Raw genomic sequence first — 19,442 nt, 5'->3', positions numbered from 1 at the left:
TGATGATGGTGATGATGATGATGATGATGATGATGATGGTGATGATGATGATGATGATGATGGTGATGATGATGATGGTGATGATGATGGTGATGTTTATGATAATGATGGCGATGACGATGATAATGGTAATGGAAATGACGACGACGACGTTAAAGATGATGATGGTGTTGATGATGATACAAGAGCAGGAGGATGATGAAAAATGGAAAGAAGAAGGAGAATGGGAACCACCGAGAGAATAAGATGTACACGTGCAATATTTTGTTGATTTGGGCCTGTTTGCCAATGGTCAAAAATATGAATTATTTAGTCCGATAACAGTCTAGTCTTTCATGCTGGAACAACTATCATACCCATAAAACGTCCAATTCAAGCCATAGCGTATGAAGAGAGATAGTTGTGACATTATACACGTCCGGAATTGATCTTATTGGTTGAGAGCTCTTCAAGTGATCAAAGATAAACTGTCTAGTTTGCAACAGGTACTATTTACGTCTAGCAAAATTTGAATTAAAAATGAAAAATATTAAAATGTTAAATTCAAAAATAAAAATAGCAAAATTAAAAATGTTAAAAATATTAAATTTCAATAAAAAAATTATTTAAAAAAAATGTACTACATAAAATATAAAAAACTAGAGGATAAAAAGAAATATATACACTGCCTTCTTTTCGAGGTACTGGTTGAAACTGTGGGCCTCGGTGAATATTAAAGTCACCTCTTGCCTATAGTTTCGACCAGAAACTCTGAAGACAGTATATAATTATTTGTATATTGTTGGTTTATCACCGCCTATCTAGCTAACACATTTAGATACACAATAAATAAAGGCCATTATAGTATAGACACAAAGGAATTCAAAACATTTCATTACAGTATTCTGTATGACTTCTAATAAGGTGATTATTTCTATGGTTACGAGTCAGTGGATGTGTAAAGTTCATTTTCCACCATGCAAGTCTCATCAAAACTGTCTTCTTTTACAACCTTACGATGTGCCTTCTTTATAGGCTTTGCATACATCTCATCCAGGTTCAAACTCGACTCGAAATCATCTCCGCCATTTTGTATCGTGGAATATCCAACATGGTTGTCCTCCTCCTCCTGCACGCCAACACCATCGGCAATGTCCCGAGCACCACCGAGGTAACTCTTCGGGTCGACTCGTAAGTCTTCGTCATCGATCGTCTCATAGCCCGTGTCGTATCTCGGAACGCGCGATGTCTCCTTAACCTTCTGCGGCTTCGCGTACAGATTGCGAATTTCCGGAGGCGTCTCGGGCTTGGTTCGGCCGTTCGGGACTGATGACGAGTTCTCTGGTGCCACGTCAGGGACAGTGCAGTACATTTCGGAATTCCTTTCACCTGGTGAAAACAGCTCGGCGTGTTCGTATGTATGGTCCGCAGGTGTGACGACTAGCGGTGTATTCAGAGGGACATCCCCGGTTTCACAGTAAGCGTTCGGTGCCGTTCCAGGGCTTTCCATCTCTTGGACTTCAAGGGTTATCTCTTCGTAGGGCCGGTTACTCGGTTTTCGCTTAAAATCAGGGGGAGATGACCTGTTGTGCATTAAAGAGAAATCCTTGATTTAAATAGACGCCAAAGTTTACTCTATCCAAAACAAGAACATACTACAGTGGACAGGCAAGTTAGGGTATTATACTAACATTACTTTTAGTAACAGGGCTGGATGCATGGGGTTGCAACACCCAAATGGCGTATTTTTGAGCGACAGGTATAATAGATGATGTAATAACTTGAAAATACATCACAGAGTATTAAACATGCCGCACCCTGATTCAAGTGAAAAATTATGATACAATATTGAAAAGGACAAATTAAAGGTATACAGAGTGAGTCAAAAAAAAGTCTACACCTAGAAAATTGCTCATTATTTAAAAAGTCATCGATAAACATTAAATTGTTATATGTCTTATGAAAGAGTGTTTTATCCCAAATCATTTGATACCACTTTTGTGTGGTATGTGTTTCTCGCTTGGATGAACAGAAGACATTGTTTGCGAGAGTGCAAAAATCGACTTGCGCCAAAGTTGCCTATGTGATGTTTGAATAAAACAATTGGGATTTGGGTATTAATTCGGTCTTTGCAGATCCAAATAACACCCCTAACAAAATTGATCATGCCACTCATATCAAATATCGAATATCAAATATCAACGAACATTTGTGCGCGTGTGTGTGACTTTGCCCTTTGCAAAAAACATATGCAATGCAATTCATTTGATACATTCAATCCATTCTCTCACTCCGCTAATCCCAACACAATACATACTGAAGGCATCACTTTGGCGCAAGTCGATTTTTGCACTCTCGCAAACAATGCCACCTGTTCATCCAAGCGCAAACACATACCACAAAAAAAAGTACCAAATGATTTGGGATAAAACACTTTTTCATAAGATGTATAATAATTTACTGTTCATAGATGATTTTTAAAATAATTAGCAATTTTCTAGGTGTAAACTTTTTTTTGACTCACACGGTAGTGCCACGCTTATTAAATGAGCATAATATTCTCTGGTGAATTTGATAAGTTATCATGTGTTAAAGTAGTTGATATCGTGTTATTGTGATCTTACTTACCTTCTACGTACAAGAAACACGACGATCAAAATCAAGACGATCGTTACAACGGACAATGATATCACTACAGCTATACCGGACGGCTGGCTGATGAAGTCTGTGAGAAACATGGAATAAGAGACAAAGTAGGAAAGAGATGTGCAAATTGATGATGAATTCACTGACGATTTTAAGGAGGGGGTGGGGGGGGGGGGTTAAGCAGCCAACGCCCCACCTTTAACAATTTAACTGGCCAAAGTACACACAACCCCTTAAAATGTAAAGTGCTATATGGTAGGTGGTTATCTCATCAAATCAGCTCTTAATTAACATGCGTAAAAGGGAACATGGGGGACCAACGGTCACCGATTACGAATTGTTGGCTGTATAGAAGGCGCAAGTAGATACCAGTAGTGCAGTCCCGCTTTGAAGGTAGTTCCTACTGTGCAGTTCGGTTCTCTTCAAAGGGAGGGCATACGTATTTTAGTGTGAAATGTTGACATAAAACCCACCTGAACATGATTAATGAGACATTTCTTTTCATATTAATTTTTAATGACACACATTTATGACAGACGGTTGTGTTTGTATACGTACTTCCTTCTTTAGCCACCATCCTGACCGTCACCGAGGGGGTGCTTGGGTAACCATTCGTGACTTCCGGTCGTGTGCGGTTGTATCCACTGCCTATTTTGATAAAGTATAGGGGATGTACGGTCAACAGGCAATCGGGTGAAGAGATAAAGAACAAAAAGTACAATTTAGCATTCTTATTTACTACTTTTAGTGATAATGGTAAAAATCGATGGTTTATACGGCATATGTACTCTGTATGACATGTTCTTTTCAAATAAAGACTTGATGAAACAACTCGGGAGCAAGTTTTGCGAGTAAAACAAACATGTAACAATATTCATGTTCTTCATCATTACATGCGCGGCTCGAAACTCGAGCAAATCTCGACCTATTAAAAGTTTAATGAAAGCGAAATAAGTATGTGAAAGAGAAAGAGTAAGAGAAAGAGAGAGAGAGAGAGAGAGAGAGAGAGAGAGAGAGAGAGAGATGAGATCTCTGGAAGGAGGTTAGTCCATCTTTCATCTGCAAGGATCTTAATACCACTAGCAGCAACCATTTTTCCTGAAATACAAAACTTTTTCTTCTTCTTCTTCTTCCAGTTAAGTACAGACCTCCGTTGGCGTATTATCGTACTTGTGCTTGTCGAGTGCCCAGATGGAATAGTGCAAGTAAAAATCTCACTACATGTTGATACTATGTGCAGCTATAAAAACAGGAGAGGCTATGACTCTCACCTTTTGTTGTAGTCATTCCGGAGTGAAAATATGACGTCATAGTTGTCAAAGGCCGAGTGGTGACCGGTGTGCTTGGAACCATAGTACTTACAACTGCATAGAAAAGTATAAAGGTAAGACCAGAAACTAAGAGAGGAGACAAAATTCTTTGAACACATTCATCATTGGGTATCATTGAAATCAATATTAAATCATTAACTCCTTTAAATCAAAACTGAAATCTTACTCGCTCGAAAAGGCTCTCTGATGTCATTAAAATTGCATTATGTATTTCATCATAATTTAAACTACATTAATGTTGCTTTCATTTCTTTATGATTGTTGTTCATAATTAGTGTTATCTTGTTCTTATTTTAATATTTTCTTAGCTCATGAATTAGTACTTATCTGTATTTAAAAAAAAAAAAAAATGTAAAGCGCATTGATTTTTTCTCCGAATATGAAAAACGCTATGGAAGCCTAGGTTATTATAATATAGGTTTTCCCGCCCAATTTCATCAGAGTTGCACCCGATTTAACGATGCGATCATTCAATTTCGAGCGAATTTGAATGATCACCGAGATCAACATTCAAAAAGCTAATTAGTTCATTCAATTTAATTGTATAAGCATGCGATTTCATGATTTTCTCACATAAACGTGTAAAAAGCGCGTTCAAATTAAAAATGCAAGTAAATGCATTCAATTTCGCACCTGCACCGCCCTGATGAACGTTAGGGTATTCAAATTGACGAATAGGCAAGCATTTACAGCATTTGGGCAGTCTTTTTCTGTTACTGTTTATATTCTTTGCAATCTGCATCTCTTTGAATAAATTATGCAAACTTTATGTACCTTGAAATGGGACCTTTCCCTTAAAGTGAAATATCTCATTCATCTAACAAACCGTCATGTAAACAAATTATGATTTATAACCATTCTGTAAGTGTTATATCCATACTGCTAGGGAATACAGTAAAACTGAAAAAAAAAGATTAGAAAGAAAATAAATATATAGAATAAAATAAAAATAAACATGAAACTTTAAGAATGAAAATTAAGTTGTATAATTAAAAATAATGAGAAAAAAAATATGACGCGAAAATATTGCGGGAAAAATATAGAACTACAGAACTTGTTTATGTTAATTTAATTTGAACGTTCAAAGTGCGAAGGTGTGTTCCTATAAATGAAATTGAAATTGGTATTAAGCACGAAATTGAACGTCTATCCAGCTTGCGCGAAATTGAATGACAACTTAGCGGCACTAAATTGGATGGATTTCTCTCTAAATTGAATGAAATAAAATTTAAAAGGAATGATATGAAATGAAATTAAATGCTCAAAGAATGAAAATGAACCATGAGAGCAGAGAGTTGATGGAAACCGTTCGAACTTGAACGCCTATTCATGAAGTCGAATGCAACTCTGATGAAATTGGGCGGGAAAACCTATAGTATATTGACTGCTATGAGAGGCATCGCTGTTTCTATAGGCTCAATGGGACGTTACATCCTGATATGACCCCGAGGCGCGCCGAGGGGTAAAAAAAAAAATAAAAAAAAAAAATCACTTTTTGCGATCATATTCTTTTGCTTACCTCTAAAAACTGCAGTTGTTTCGTATCCACCGCAGCTTTCGTACTGAGATCCCCCGCACGAGTAATGGCATTGAGAATCACTTATTTTCCCGTATCTATCGTAAACCTCGTTTTTAGTCCCGCAAGAGCACTTTGTCCCGAGCTTCAGTCCCGCATACGCAAATCCGTTGATCTGGCAGAAATCCACACATCGAGATAGTGTCATACTCTGTTCCACGACAACCGCCCCCGTCAATGCCGGATCGGTGAACCGGTCGTTAAAACAACCCAAATATCCGCTATCTGATGGTAGAAAGTGAAAACTCATTAAAATATGAAATGAAAATAATTACCGTGCTTTTGAAAAGGGATGTACTAAAGTCAACATTTTCAAATTTATATTGATTTTCCGTTCAATTTATATTTACATTTATATGTATAGTACAGTACATTTGTTTTACTTACACTTGTAGATTGTTAATTAAGTTACCTCAATTAAATATAACATGTATATTGACAGAAACAAGGGGAGTTATAAAGAAAGAGAGAGCGAGAGAGAGAGAGAGAGAGAGAGAGAGAAAATAGTTTGAAAAGAAATGACAGCGGGCAGAGAGACATAAGCAGGGAAACAGGCAGACAGAAAAAGGGAAGATGATTGAAAGACAGAGGCACATATGAGTGAGTGAGAGAGAGAGAGAGAGAGAGAGAAGGAGCATTAGAGATAGATGAAGAGAGAGTGTGAGAGGGGAAGGGGAAAGAGAGGGAGAGAGAAAGACGGAGAGAGAGATAGAGAAAGAGAAATAGAGAAAAGGGGGAGAAAGGGAAAGATAGAGAGAGAGAGAGAGAGAGAGAGAGAGAGAAAGAGATTGATAGATTGTGTGGGGGGGGGGGGGGGGTCGAGAGAGTCAAAGATTTATAGGCCTACCTGGTCTGTAACAAACGGCACCCGCGACCTGCCGCGAAGCACATTGTGTTGCGGTGAAGCTGCACTTATTAAGATGATTTTCTAATAAGAATGAAAACAATAAAACGAAATTAATAATACGACAAACAAACAAACCAAATTAGAGGAGCATTGCAAATGTCTTCTTTGTAAGACACCATAATACAGACACATGTCATAATAATATTTGACTATGTTGAAATATAATTATGAGATAAAGTGACGTTATTCGAATTTAACGGAAGAGAACAGGAATTAAAGTAGCAAAAGAAAAAAAAAGAAGAGGAAGAAGAAGTAGAAGAAGAACGAGGTGAGACAAATGAAATAATAGCATAAAGGAAGAAAAAAAAAATCAAATTTTACCGTTCCCTGTGCATCTAAAAGCAAATTCAGACATCGGGTAATCGCCTGCCGGATAACGGCTGGTCACCAACGCCCGGTTAGCACCCGGATAGTTGAGCTGCCGACAAATCACGATGACGTCAAGAATGTCGAATTCGCTGCTTCCACAGATGATTTCCCAGTTGTAAGAATCCGTAGTGATCTCCACGCTGCCTTCGTAAGCCCCTTTTCCATTCTCGAGACGTACATCTGAAAAATATGAGTAATAAAAAAAAAAGGATCATAATGTTGATGATGACGATGATGATGACGATGATGATAATATTAGTAGAAATATATAAAAGGGTTAATATTAATGATAACAATATTAATGATAATGATAATGATAACAACTATAACTATGGTGATAATAGTAATAATAATAGGCCTAATAATATTAGTGATAATAATACTGATTATGATAATGAGAATGATATTAATAACTACACAATATTCATAATAATGATACTAAAGGTTTTCCCACCCAATTTCGTCAGAGTTGCATTCGAATTCAGGAATAGGCGTTTAAGTTCGAACGATTTTCGTCAATTCTCTGCTCTCATGGTTCATTTTCATTCCTTGAATATTTAATTTTTGGTTTTTATCATTCCTTTGAAATTTTATTTCATTCAATTTACAGAGAAATCCATTCAATTTATTGACGCGAAGTTGTCTTTCAATTTCGCGCCAGCTGGGTAGACGTTCAATTTCGTCCTTGATACCAATTTCAATTTCATTTAGAGGCACACACCTCGCACGTTGAACGTTCGAATTAAATTAACATAAACAAGTTCTGAATCTCTATGTAATTCTTACAGCAATTTTTTCACATCATATTTACTTTTTTTTCACTGTTTTTAATAAGGCCTTTTCTACTTTCATTTTCATTTTTAAAGTTTCATAATGTTTATTTTAATCATATTTTATATATTTATTTTCTTTCTAATCTTCCTTGCCAATTTCACTTTATTCCCTAGCAGTATGGATATAACACTTACATAATGGATGTAACTCATAATTATTTTGCTTTTTATATTAGTGCTTCGATGACGGTTTTCAGAGGAATAAAATATTTCATTATAAGGTAAAGATCACCTTTTTAGGTTCATAAAGTTGCATAATTTAATCAAACAGATGCAGATAGCAAAGATAATAAACAGTACAAAAAACATACAAAAAAAGACTGCCCAAATGCTATAAAAGCTTTCCTATTAGTGAGTTTGAATACCTTAACGTTCATCAGGGCGGTGCAGCTAGGTGCGAATTTGAAGGAATTTACATGCATTTTTAATTTGAACGCATTTTTTACACGTTTATGTAAGAAAATCATGAAATCGCATGCTAATACAATTAAATTGAATGAACTAGTTAAAGCTTTTTTAACGTTGATCTCGGTGATCATTCAAATTCGCTCTAAATTGAATGATCGCATCATTAAATAGGATGCAACGTTGACAGAATTGGGCGGGAAAACCTATAGTTTTGTCATATTCATATTTTGACAATAATCAATGTCAAGTTATTCAAATGTTTAGTTTTGATGAATGTTATATTTTCATGTATTGCTTGTATTTTTGTATATCACATGTTTATTATGTCGTCCTAGAGGGCGTATTTGGAAAGCAGTTTTATTTACTGGATGTACCTACCCTCTACTTTAAATAAAACTTGAATAAATAAATAAATAATAAATCAAAAATCAGTTTTATGAAGTAGGATATTTCCATCGTCTGTGTTTTGGAGACTTCAGATCGAATTTCAATATAATGTCGTTTATTGTAGTGGTTATTTTACCTGACTGCTAAAAAAAACATAAACGCTTGTTACTAAGCAACCAGAGGACTGACGGATGTAGGTCCTCTCTGACGGACCTGGTAATAAGGATTAATGCCTTATCAAAGGGCACTAGCGCATCGACTTGGTTTCGAACCCAGGTCGCCGGATAACGAGACCAATGCTCTACCGACTGAGCTATCGCGCCTCCTCACTATATTATATTGAAATTGATTTTTTTTTTCCTTCTTCTTTCTTCTTCAATAATGGTATAGACCATGAACACGCCGGGAAATAAAAAAACCTAGGCAGTTTTATCACGTGAAGTCTGATTAATATTGAATAGCTATTAATTCTCACTTTCTGATTCAGTAGCCGTTTTTCCAGGTAATTCCTACTTTTTAAAAGCATTTTCAGGAATGAAACGCTCGAAAAATCCAATCGTGCATGTCATCACGGGAGGTTGGGCACATTAAGAGATTTAATGTAGAAGATTAGCGATGGATCATGTAAGCCGTGTACACGTTATGTATTATGGCGATGCGTCATTAACGATACCAGTGTGTAGTCATGAATTGCTTTCCCAGCACCTGGCTGTGTTTCCACGTGGGAATTTTCAGTGAGTATCTAGGGTGGTTGAAAATGTGTTCCCTGTCTACACGGTGTGTGATCTCATGTCGTGTTTATACAGTACGCGTCGAAGTATATAACACCGTATGAACATCGTATTGGAGATAATGCGAATTGTGATGTGATATTCCAATGTGTGATCAAAATCCGAGCTGAAGCACAAAATTTCCACTCAAGAACACAGGCCTATACCCAAAACAGCACTTACGAAAGAAAACAAAAGGTAATAAAAGAAGGGGAAAGGAGAGATATAAAAGAAAAATACAGGAAAAAGGGAAAAGAAAAGAAAATTGCAGTTAAGAAAAAAAAAGGAAAAATTAAAAGGCAAGAGAAAAGAAATGAAAAGGATAGCAAAGAAGAGGGGGAAAGAAAACAAGAGAAGAGAAAAGCATAGAATATAAAATCAAAGAGAAGAAACAAATAGAAGAGAAGAAAAAACGAAGCGAAGAAACAAACGTGTATATAAAATCAATTTTTTTTTCTTCCCTAGAATCATCGAGACATTCTTAGGTGTGAACGCGGCCAAAGTCAGGACTCTGGAGATAGTATTTTGGCCGTGATTCTTCCGTGCAGGCTTCTGATATCACCGTATCGCTTCCTGTCTCGGAAACCTTTGTAATCTGTAACCTCTTCTTCTTCCTCTGACACATCCATAGCTTTATCCCAAACGTGGATCATCAAAAACCCACCAACAAATAAAAAACGCTGGAAAGATTGAACATGATCAACTAACGCAGTCAAGGGCGTACCGGGTCTCCTTAAGCCCCGCGCGCTTAACAGGGAAAGATGCCGATTTCCCGCGCGTAAGTAGAACTTGAATGATGAATTCGTTCAGAACATCGAGCTATTGGGAATTACCATGCCTTAGTGTGGATCATTTTACTTCGTTACTCATGGCCTGCGTCATGATGACATCACGATGACATCACACCTGGCTCGGGTTGTTGAGTGATGGTCTCAAGTTTGAAAGCTCAGAGTGGATTTTTGAGGGTAGTATTGGCAGTTATCATGATTGTCTGGGCTATGTATATTCATTCGGTACATTAAGGGCATGGCAATGTGCTACTTTAAAGTTGTTAAAGACTACCTTTTTTTGTTTTGGCAACGGATAACAATGAGGCTGTTCACACCGCAATGAGATAGCGCGGTCTATCGTAGCACCCCCTTTTTTCTAGCGCGCGCTAGACCGCGCTATCTCTCGTGGACCACCCCCAAGAGGTGCTCCAGTGGCACGCCTTTTTGGCTCGCCGTGGCTCGCTGTTGGGCGGACCGAAACGACGTTGTACCTTCCAAACCGCAGAGATAGAGTCGTTTCGGTCCGCCCAACAGCGAGCCACGGCGCGCGCTATCTCTGCGGTTTGGAACAAGATCGCGACTATTTCCGAAAATTCAGCTCAGGGGGAGGGGGGGGGGGGGGGGGATTCAATACCTTGATAGACCAGTTCACGGTTAGCACATATCACTATGAATATGACTGACAAAGAAAGCGGACAAAATATACAGTTCCTCAGGTAGACAAAGGAACATCCCTTCACTGCTATTATGTGAAAAGGTGAATATGCATGTGACATATAGTGAAAAATGGGAGAGGAGCTCGCAAGATCACGTCACAGAGTTGCCAATTTGTATTCGAATAATCACAGCTCCCAAAATCCAAAATGTTCCTATTTTTTATGGGACTTGTCTGCTCAAAATTTCACTGAACATTTCCTCTCATTTTCTGTTTCTATCAAAACCAAGAGTGGTTTGAACGGTTCAACGACACGTGCTCCTTCGGCATTTGGTCCTACACTAACCGATTTCGTAACTAAACCCTGGAATAAACACCGAACATATAAACCTAGTTACAAAGAGAGTAGACCTACATGTAAACCTCAATTACAGCCCGAAACAAACCATAACATAAAAACCCAATTTCAACGCTAATCCTTATACATTGTACCATAATGATAAAGCCTACTATAAATGTTAACACCCTGCAGAAAGAAAAAAAGAAACGTTGTTCGTATATGCTCCACTGAGCGATTTGAAATCAAAACGAAAGTCTGTTTTTTCTTTCAAGTTCATGTAGAGTCACTCGTCCGTATTACAGACATGCCACAAATGGCCTACTTCATGTAGATTCATATCAAAACTTCCGATTATCAAAGAGTAAACAGTCGTCTGCCAGCAAGTAGGCCGTGTATGTCATTGACATTCACATAGCATTTACGACCATATTGCGGGCAGCCCGACGTTAGTTTCAATCTTAATTTTCATCTTGTCTAGATTTAGAAGCCAGACGAGGGTTTGAAAAGGATCCAAATCGGCGTTTTTTATGGTAGTAAAACAGAAATTGATTGTTATTATTCAGCAACTATGGTGTGATTAATAACTAGAAAATATTGAATGGGAAGGAACTGAAGACAAGATGACAAAGACAAAAAGACAAAGGCAGACGCGATTTCCTTTATTGATAATACAACATCATGCAACAATTAAATATAACCCTCTTACTAACTGAATAATTTTTGTCTTAGGCAGAAAGTCAAATATCTGAATAATTACATCTTATACCGAAAACCGTTGGGATAGAATTTGCGATAAATATGCCATCAGGATAATACTTTAATCATAATTCATATTCCGTAGGGGGTGGCGATGGAGGACTTTATTTTTCTTGAATAAATCCGATAATAGCATTCATGATATTCCTGTTATTGATGTTGGTGTTGATGGTGTTGTTGTTGTTGTTGTTCTTCCTCTTCTTTTTCTTCAAGTTATTTGTGTAAACATCATCGTCAGCTTCATCATCATTAACAGCAATAACAACAACATCATCATTATTATCATTATCATTGTTTATATTATTGTTGTTATTATCATTATTATTATTATTACTAATATTATTACTCTCATCATCATTATTATTATTATGACTATTATTAGTATTATTATCATCATCATCATCATCATCATCATCATCACTTAAAGCCCGTCTGTACTAGTTTGGCCAGGGGGATTAAACCACCCAGCGTGGTCACTGACAGGTGGCTATCTCATCAGCTCAGCTCTTAATTAACATATGAAAAAGAGGATCATAGGGGACCAACAGGCACCGATTAGGCATTGCTTGCTATATAGAGGGCGCAAGTAGCTACAAGTAGTACAGTTGGGCTTTAAACATCATCGTCAGCTTTATCATCATTATCATCAACAACAACAACATTATCATTATTATTATCATTATTACTACTATTATTATTATAATTATTATTATCATCATTATTATTATCATTATTTATAATTATTATTGTTATCATTATTACTATTATTAGAATTATTATCATGATCATCATCATGATCATCATGATCATCAACATCATCATGTCTTGGATATCGTTGATATACAACAAGAAGAGGGTAGAAACCTTCAATATTTATTAGTAGACAGTAATAAACTGCACTGCCCATTGATTGCCAGTAGACTTTTCTGTCATGCATTGTTTTGCTTCCCGTCACTCCTTCGGTTGAATTTGGCAGGAAACAATACAATTCAAAGATATATTTAGTCATGCAAACACGAACATTTAGCCCCTTGACTATTAATGCAATTGAATTAGCTAGACTGGCATAAAGCCCATCTTCGTAAACAGCTGAAGACCTTTTTTATATTTTGTTGTCTACGAATCCGGATATCATGGCATCACAATATCAAAGATCATTCTATCAAACTGAGAAGGGGATAGGGCCTATCTTTAGAATATGTATAGTATGAAAATGCGAGCACGCTTGTTTGAAAGTAAATGACTTGTGAGATAGAAGTAAAATATGGAAGTAAAATATGGATAAGGGCGGAAGAAGAGGGAGAATAGAGACTGAGAAGAAGTGAGTCGGAAAGAGCAAGGGAGATGGAGAAAGAGAGAGAGAGAGAGAGAGAGAGCGAGAGAGGGATGAGAGAGAGAGAAAGAGAGTAAGAGAGAGAGAGAGAGAGAGAGAAAGAGATAGCAATATGGAAAGAGAGAGAGGAAGGGGAAGAGGGAGGGAGAGAGAGAGAGAGAGAGAGAAAGATAGTAATATAGAAAGAGAGAGAGAGAGGGGGAGTGGGAGAGGGAGGGAGGGAGAGAGAGAGAGAGAGAGAGAGAGAGAGAGAGAGAGATAGAGAGAGAGACAAAGACAGCGAAGGGTGAACAAATTGGCCTGCCAATAGGAAATCCGTAGGAAATGAAGTGAGGAACTGGGAAAAGGAACGCAAGAGCTGAAGAAGATGAGATCCCTTTCACACTCCAATATCGGCCGCTTTTATCGCTCGCATTCAATCAAGTGATGACCGTGTCACCCCCTTAAATGCCGCATTAAGTCATTTTTGTTTGTGTAAATGAATTTCAACAATCATTTCATCATAATATGTTAGATACCCGTGCTTTGAAGCTGATTCCGGGCAGTGTCTGGCAAAAAAAAAAAAAAAAAAAAATCGCTGGCAATCTTAATTACTAATTTATTCAAATCGTGTTTTCCGTAAACTGGGTATTAACAAGAGCTTTAGCGGCTCAATTGCTGGCCTATGCGAAGCAGAAACTGCGAGCTTGAGAGAATATAGGATATCAATTTTGGGGTTAAACAGAGAGTCGCGACAGAGGGCCACATCCGTTCAAAATTCCTTTGGAATTAAGTCACTAAACAAACTGTCATTTCTTTTGGTTTAGGCATCGATTCAAGATTGGTAATGACGCATGGGTCAACCAAAATGTGCATAATGATTCACAAACAAAATAAACAATGATTCTATAAATCGTACAATGAACAAAGGACTTTATTTAATTAATCATTTTAGAAGGAAGCATATTTTTAGCTTATTTTGGAAGGTGATATTTAAAGAAAACGGTGTGATAAAGACGGACATTTTTCGAAAAAGACGTCCAAGTAATGAATCATGCAAACGATGATTCATTCATTCTATGATTGATCAAATAATTTTGAGGGATTGACTAATGGTGGAATTAATTTCAGCGGTAAGGTTTTTTTCTGTTTGCTTTTACGGCAATATTTGAAGAAATGATCGAGGTCGATTGGATTATACGTGAAACGGAATTGCGAGAGGACATTTTAAAAGTTGATATTACTTTGTTAGTATTTTATTGACTCGTTTGTATATGACAAAGCATTTCTTAACCTATGTTTTGGGGGTATGATCCGCTAGAATTATCAGATTTTAAGATTTTAAGATTTTAAGATTTTTTTTTTTTTTTTTTTTTTTTGGGGGGGGGGGGGGGAATATATCAGAACTTATAAATAATGAGAGATTTTCAGGTTGAATCAAAGTTGAGTGCAATTTATTAAACCAAAACACATGCTTAAAGGACAAAAAATTAAGGGTCACTTTTTGAAAAGATAAGTCCCATGCACTTGAAATACTATTCCTTACATATTCTATGCATAATGGATAATATGAATGAAAAGGAAGACATGTTTCACATTTGTTTTGTCTATTAAAAGTAGACTCATTTTGTAAATAAAATTAAAATTGAAATTAAGCATTTATCATCCATTCGGAAATTCGTTTTTTACCGAAAAAAGTTTATAGATCAGTTTACAAAATGAAATAATCATAATCGCTGTCAGTTCCATAAACACGTGTTTTTGTTAAATATCAAACGTCATTTACTTACTGCCAATGTCATCCTAAATGTTGAACACTGCATGTTATAAGCCAAGATGAATACAATCATTGCATACACTTGGCAAACATGCGAATAAGCTGTTATGTTTGAAGCTGCGAAATAATATAAAACCACGACAGGTCAACTTCATAAAAAAACAAATTGGCCTTGTCACTTTGCTTCTTGCTTTGTTATTTTTTTCTTCAATGCACCTTTTATATCAAAGTTCCCAATGAAGTTGAAAACAAAACATTTTAGAGTGATTTTTTTTATTAGAAAATTTGATTGCATTGTGTCGTTTTCAATAACAAAATTGAATATCACAATAATATAGATGATGAACTAATGAATGGCCACTAACTAACCCAAATTAAGCGACGTAAATATGGTAATGAAAATGAAGGCATAATACATTTGTGTCTCGTTATTTCCTGCTCTACCTCCCCCTCCTCCCTCCTCATTTATCCTTCTACTACTGCTGCTGTTGATGTTGCTGCTATACTGCTACTACTACTACTACTACTACTACTACTACTACTACTACTACTACTACTACTACTACTACTACTACTACTACTACTATTACTATTACTACTACTGCTAGTAGTCTACTACTGTACTACTACAGTCAAACCTGCTTTAGTGAACACCTGTCTACAAAGACCACATTTTTTGGTTTCCCTTGAAATTGTTTTCTCATTGAAACATGTCATTTAGGCACCTGTACATAAAGACCACCTGCTTATAAAGACCACTTTTCTTGTCTCCCTTGGGTGGTCTTTATAGACAAGTTTTAACTATACTACTATTAGTACTACTACTGCTGCTATTGGTAATACTTCTACGTTTACTACTACTACTACTACTACTACTACTACTACTACTTCTACTACTAATTTTACTACTACTTTTACTACTACTACTACTACTACTACTTCTACTACTACTACTATTAAAATTACTACCTCTTCAACTTCCACTTCTTCTCCTTTTTCTTCTTCTTCTTCTTCTTCTTCTTTCTTCTTCTTCTTCTTCTTCTTCTTCTTCTTCTTCTTCTTCTTCTTCTTCCTCTTCTATTTCTTCTTCTTCTTCTTTTCCTTCTTCTTCTTCTTCTTCCTCCGGCGGGTGTCAGGTTTAACAGGACCATTCTGCCTGTTAAGGGCGATATGTTACAAGTAGATATATAGCCAAATAGTACTGCCAGTATGCATGGCTAGTATTACCATTATATAGAACAACGTTGGGCCTCCTGTAAATGGGAACTGTAATAACTGTTGTGGTGACCCATAACTGAAACCCCAAATACAAATTTATTATTAATATTAATAGTCGTGTTTTGTCAATGGTGCTGAAAGAGATTAATAATCTATGCCAGTAGCGACTCCCGGGGGAGTGGGAGGGGTAGGGGAGAGGAGAGGGGGGGGGGGGCAAAGCGAGCTCATGGGGCACTTTGAATTGTCTTCCTATCACCCCTTAATAACATGTATCCGACTAGTAGTTGCCATGCTGTTTTCAGAGTTTATATCATATGCAAATGACGTTGACGTAATAATTCAGTCAGTATTAGAAATCGTTATAATTATGTCATTATTATAAATGAGAGGGTCGTAAATTGGAGATAAGCCAACTATCAGCTTTCGTGCAAGTATAGTTTGTTCGTTCTTTCCAAATGTATATACTTCTTTTTCCATTCCATTCCATTGGGCTCATCTTACAAAACGTTACGCCGTTTTTCTCTCTTTTCGTCAAGCGAGGTTTTGATTGCCATGATTTCAATACATATGTACATTATTTTGTCAATGATTGAATGGAAAATAACATTGGCTAAAAATTGAGGTATGCTGCTTGTAATGTCGGCTTGCATGGTGATGTAGATATACATTCACTCCTGACGACGGATAGTCAACCTGTTCGAAACGTCGAGCCATTCCCGCCACTCATCCTCTCCAAGCGCTATATAATAGTTCTCCTTAGAACTATAAGCTAAGAAAGATAACCAACAGTATATACCAACAGTCCTTTTTAGGACTAACAAAACCCTCAAGAAAGATTACCGAGATTCCTTTTCAGGACTCCTCAATCCTCCCTCTCTCTCATATGGTGCACCCACAAGCCTACTGTATAAATTAAGGTATATCTAACATTAACACATTAATGTCTTAAAAACTATCTTAGCAACGATATGTAGTTAATCAATGGTATATGAGTGGTTATGAAAGAATATCAAATAAAAAGGCGTGTATACTTACTTATAAATGCTTGTACCTCTTTGGAGAAGGACAGCAGAGATATAATCCAAATAACAAACTTTTGTAACTCCGCCAATTCACTACATAATCGCACCATGTTGATCGTTTTTCGACGTTGCTCTAGCCAAGTTTAACGCTATTTCTTGTATACGGTTGAAACGAGTTCAAAGTGTTGCTCGCTCATTGACAGTTCGTTTCGTTATGTACGCTTTGTGAGCGGAAAGAACGGAACTATAAACACGGTGCTACGCATGCCCGATTTTCGGAAGTTTTCGGAAGGCAGCCCCCCCCCCCCCCCGTGTTCTCTGGCTGATCTCCTACCCCATCTCACCTCTCTCTCTCTCTCTCTCTCTCTCTCTCTCTCTCTCTCTCTCTCTCCCTTTCTCTCTCTCTCTCTCTCTCTCTCTCTCTCGATATATATATCTCATCTCTTCATCTATGTCTCTCCTCTCCCCCTCTCTCTCTCTCCCTCTCTTTCTTCCTGTCTCTGTCCTGTCTCTCTCTCTCTCTCTCTCTGTCTCTCTATGTCTCTATCATATCTGTCTCTCTGTCTCTCATCTCTCTGTGTCTCTCATTGACAATCAACCCCACCCCCACAATTACGGTTTCTTCTGTTTTAGCCCCGCCCACACCATCCCCTCCCCCGCTCTCTCTCTCTCTCTCTCTCTGACATGGGCTCTCCTTGAAAAGCGCAACTTTTTTTCAAGTTCAAGGTCTACCTGGACTTCACCTGCTTTCAAGAGACATGTCATAGATGTGAAGGGGTTTAGACAATGAACGAGATAATCCTCCGATAGGGATTAGTAAAACGACCTGTGTAATTGCATGCGACCGCCCTTGTCCACTCATCAATCCACAATGCGTTATCAGAAGTTTAGCCTTTTGTACGGGTGTTACGCAACTATCTGACAAAGAAAAACAAAGAAGGAGGAAATAAATAGTGCAATATATCTGCTACCGTTTTGTTAGTTTTCTGCTGACCCTTGGGCTTGTGCCTACCTTATGTAGAACAAATGACAATGTAAATAATATGTGGTATATTGTACATGTACTATGCTGGGCTCTATGTTTGAGTGAGGTCCATGGTATAACCTGCATTAAAAAACGATGTATTTTATTTTTTATCTCTTACGCGAAGTGCTGAGTTTCGTTTTTAACATGAGGTTAATGCTGTATAAATAGTGCTAAACAGCTTATTGAGTCATGAATGTTTCAGTTTCTGCGTCTTTGAAGTAGGCCTATCTGAGAAATATTTAGAGCAGTTAAACCAAGGAGATACTCTCTTCGGTTAAACGGTTAAACGCACTCAGATCAGTGAGATGAAAGGCCTTAGGAACCCTACCCCTTCCATTTCTTCCCTCCCCTCTCTCTCTACCCTTAGGCTAGCTCCTCCAATTATATATATATATATAAATATCTATCTCTCTCTCTCTCTCTCTCTCTCTCTCTCTCTCTATTCTTCTACCCCCCCCCCCCCCACCATTCTATAAACCCATCCTCCCCTCTCTCTCGTTCACTGTTACTCTCTCTTTCACTCAATCTCTTTCCCTTTATTTCCTCGCATTCTCTCTTCCTCTCATTTTGTTTTCTCACCCTCTCTCCCTGTCTCCCCTCTCCACCCCTCTCTCCCTCTCTCCCCTTCTCTTCTTCTCTACAATTCCACCTTCTTATATCCCCTTTCTCCTTAAGCCTTGTTCCTTGTCTCTTATCCGGTCGGCGATATCCAGCTCATTAAAGACAACCCCTCTTGGCATACCTGATTAGATTATCCATTTAATAGAGCCGGATTAAGGGTAGATTAAGAAGGGATTATTAATAAGTGATCCTCCTTCCTAAATGCGAGTAACGGTCTTTCGACCTTGGGGGATGTTCGATTTAGATGATTTAGTTCAGGTCGTAGTGCAAGACACATGCTCCGATTGAAGTTGAGTTGTGGTATAATGATTATGTGAAAATTAAACTGTGAGCTTATTTACGATTCCTTTTATGTCAGTTTAGAAGAATATCATGATAGAAATGCTAATCTGGAGCTCTAGTATGGGAATCGTATGTATCGTATTCGTTCTGGGGGGGGGGGGGGGGGTGTTTCACAAAGAACAAGAATGACTGAAATCGCACCAAAACTATGGCAGGCTGATAATGCCACTGCTTGCTCTCACAATTCCTAACATCATTAGTCTCTCAAGGGAAATGTAAGTCGTGCTTGCAAATCAACAGAATATACATTAAAAAAAAACATCATTGTTGAAGGAAACATAAAATTACCTAAATGTGCACATTCCTTCAGAGAATTACTGTATGAGCAGCTAGTGGCATCAACTGCCTGTTATAGTTTGTGCGCTTTCGGTCAATCTTTGTGAAACACCCCCCCCC

General features: G+C 37.5%; 1 protein-coding gene across 1 annotated transcript; it reads right to left on the bottom strand.

Annotated features, from left to right (window-relative positions):
- Positions 1 to 599: 599 nt before the first annotated feature.
- On the bottom strand, positions 600 to 17,252 carry LOC100893748. Its single transcript, XM_030983156.1, has 8 exons — positions 17,070 to 17,252; positions 6,761 to 6,988; positions 6,380 to 6,460; positions 5,476 to 5,757; positions 3,897 to 3,989; positions 3,184 to 3,273; positions 2,608 to 2,704; positions 600 to 1,562 (listed from the first exon to the last, which is right to left on the bottom strand). The coding sequence occupies exons 1-8, from the start codon at positions 17,164 to 17,166 to the stop codon at positions 920 to 922; spliced, it is 1,611 nt and encodes a 536-aa protein (XP_030839016.1). The 5' UTR covers positions 17,167 to 17,252; the 3' UTR covers positions 600 to 919.
- Between the last annotated feature and the right edge of the window lie 2,190 nt (positions 17,253 to 19,442).

Source organism: Strongylocentrotus purpuratus, unplaced genomic scaffold, assembly GCF_000002235.5.
Source record: "Strongylocentrotus purpuratus isolate Spur 01 unplaced genomic scaffold, Spur_5.0 spur5_scaffold_13, whole genome shotgun sequence".
Classification (NCBI taxonomy): Eukaryota; Metazoa; Echinodermata; class Echinoidea; order Camarodonta; family Strongylocentrotidae; genus Strongylocentrotus; species Strongylocentrotus purpuratus.
This window is presented reverse-complemented; position numbering and strand designations above follow the sequence as displayed.

Bases quoted from the DNA above. Each gene is read 5' to 3' on its own strand.
- LOC100893748 (XM_030983156.1), bottom strand. From the start codon at position 17,166: ATGGTGCGATTATGTAGTGAATTGGCGGAGTTACAAAAGTTTGTTATT. The intron at 3,274-3,896 runs GTGAGAGTCATA...TTATCAAAATAG, and splicing joins CGGAATGACTACAACAAAAG to GCAGTGGATACAACCGCACA. The intron at 2,705-3,183 runs GTACGTATACAA...TGTTTCTCACAG, and splicing joins GATGGTGGCTAAAGAAGGAA to ACTTCATCAGCCAGCCGTCC.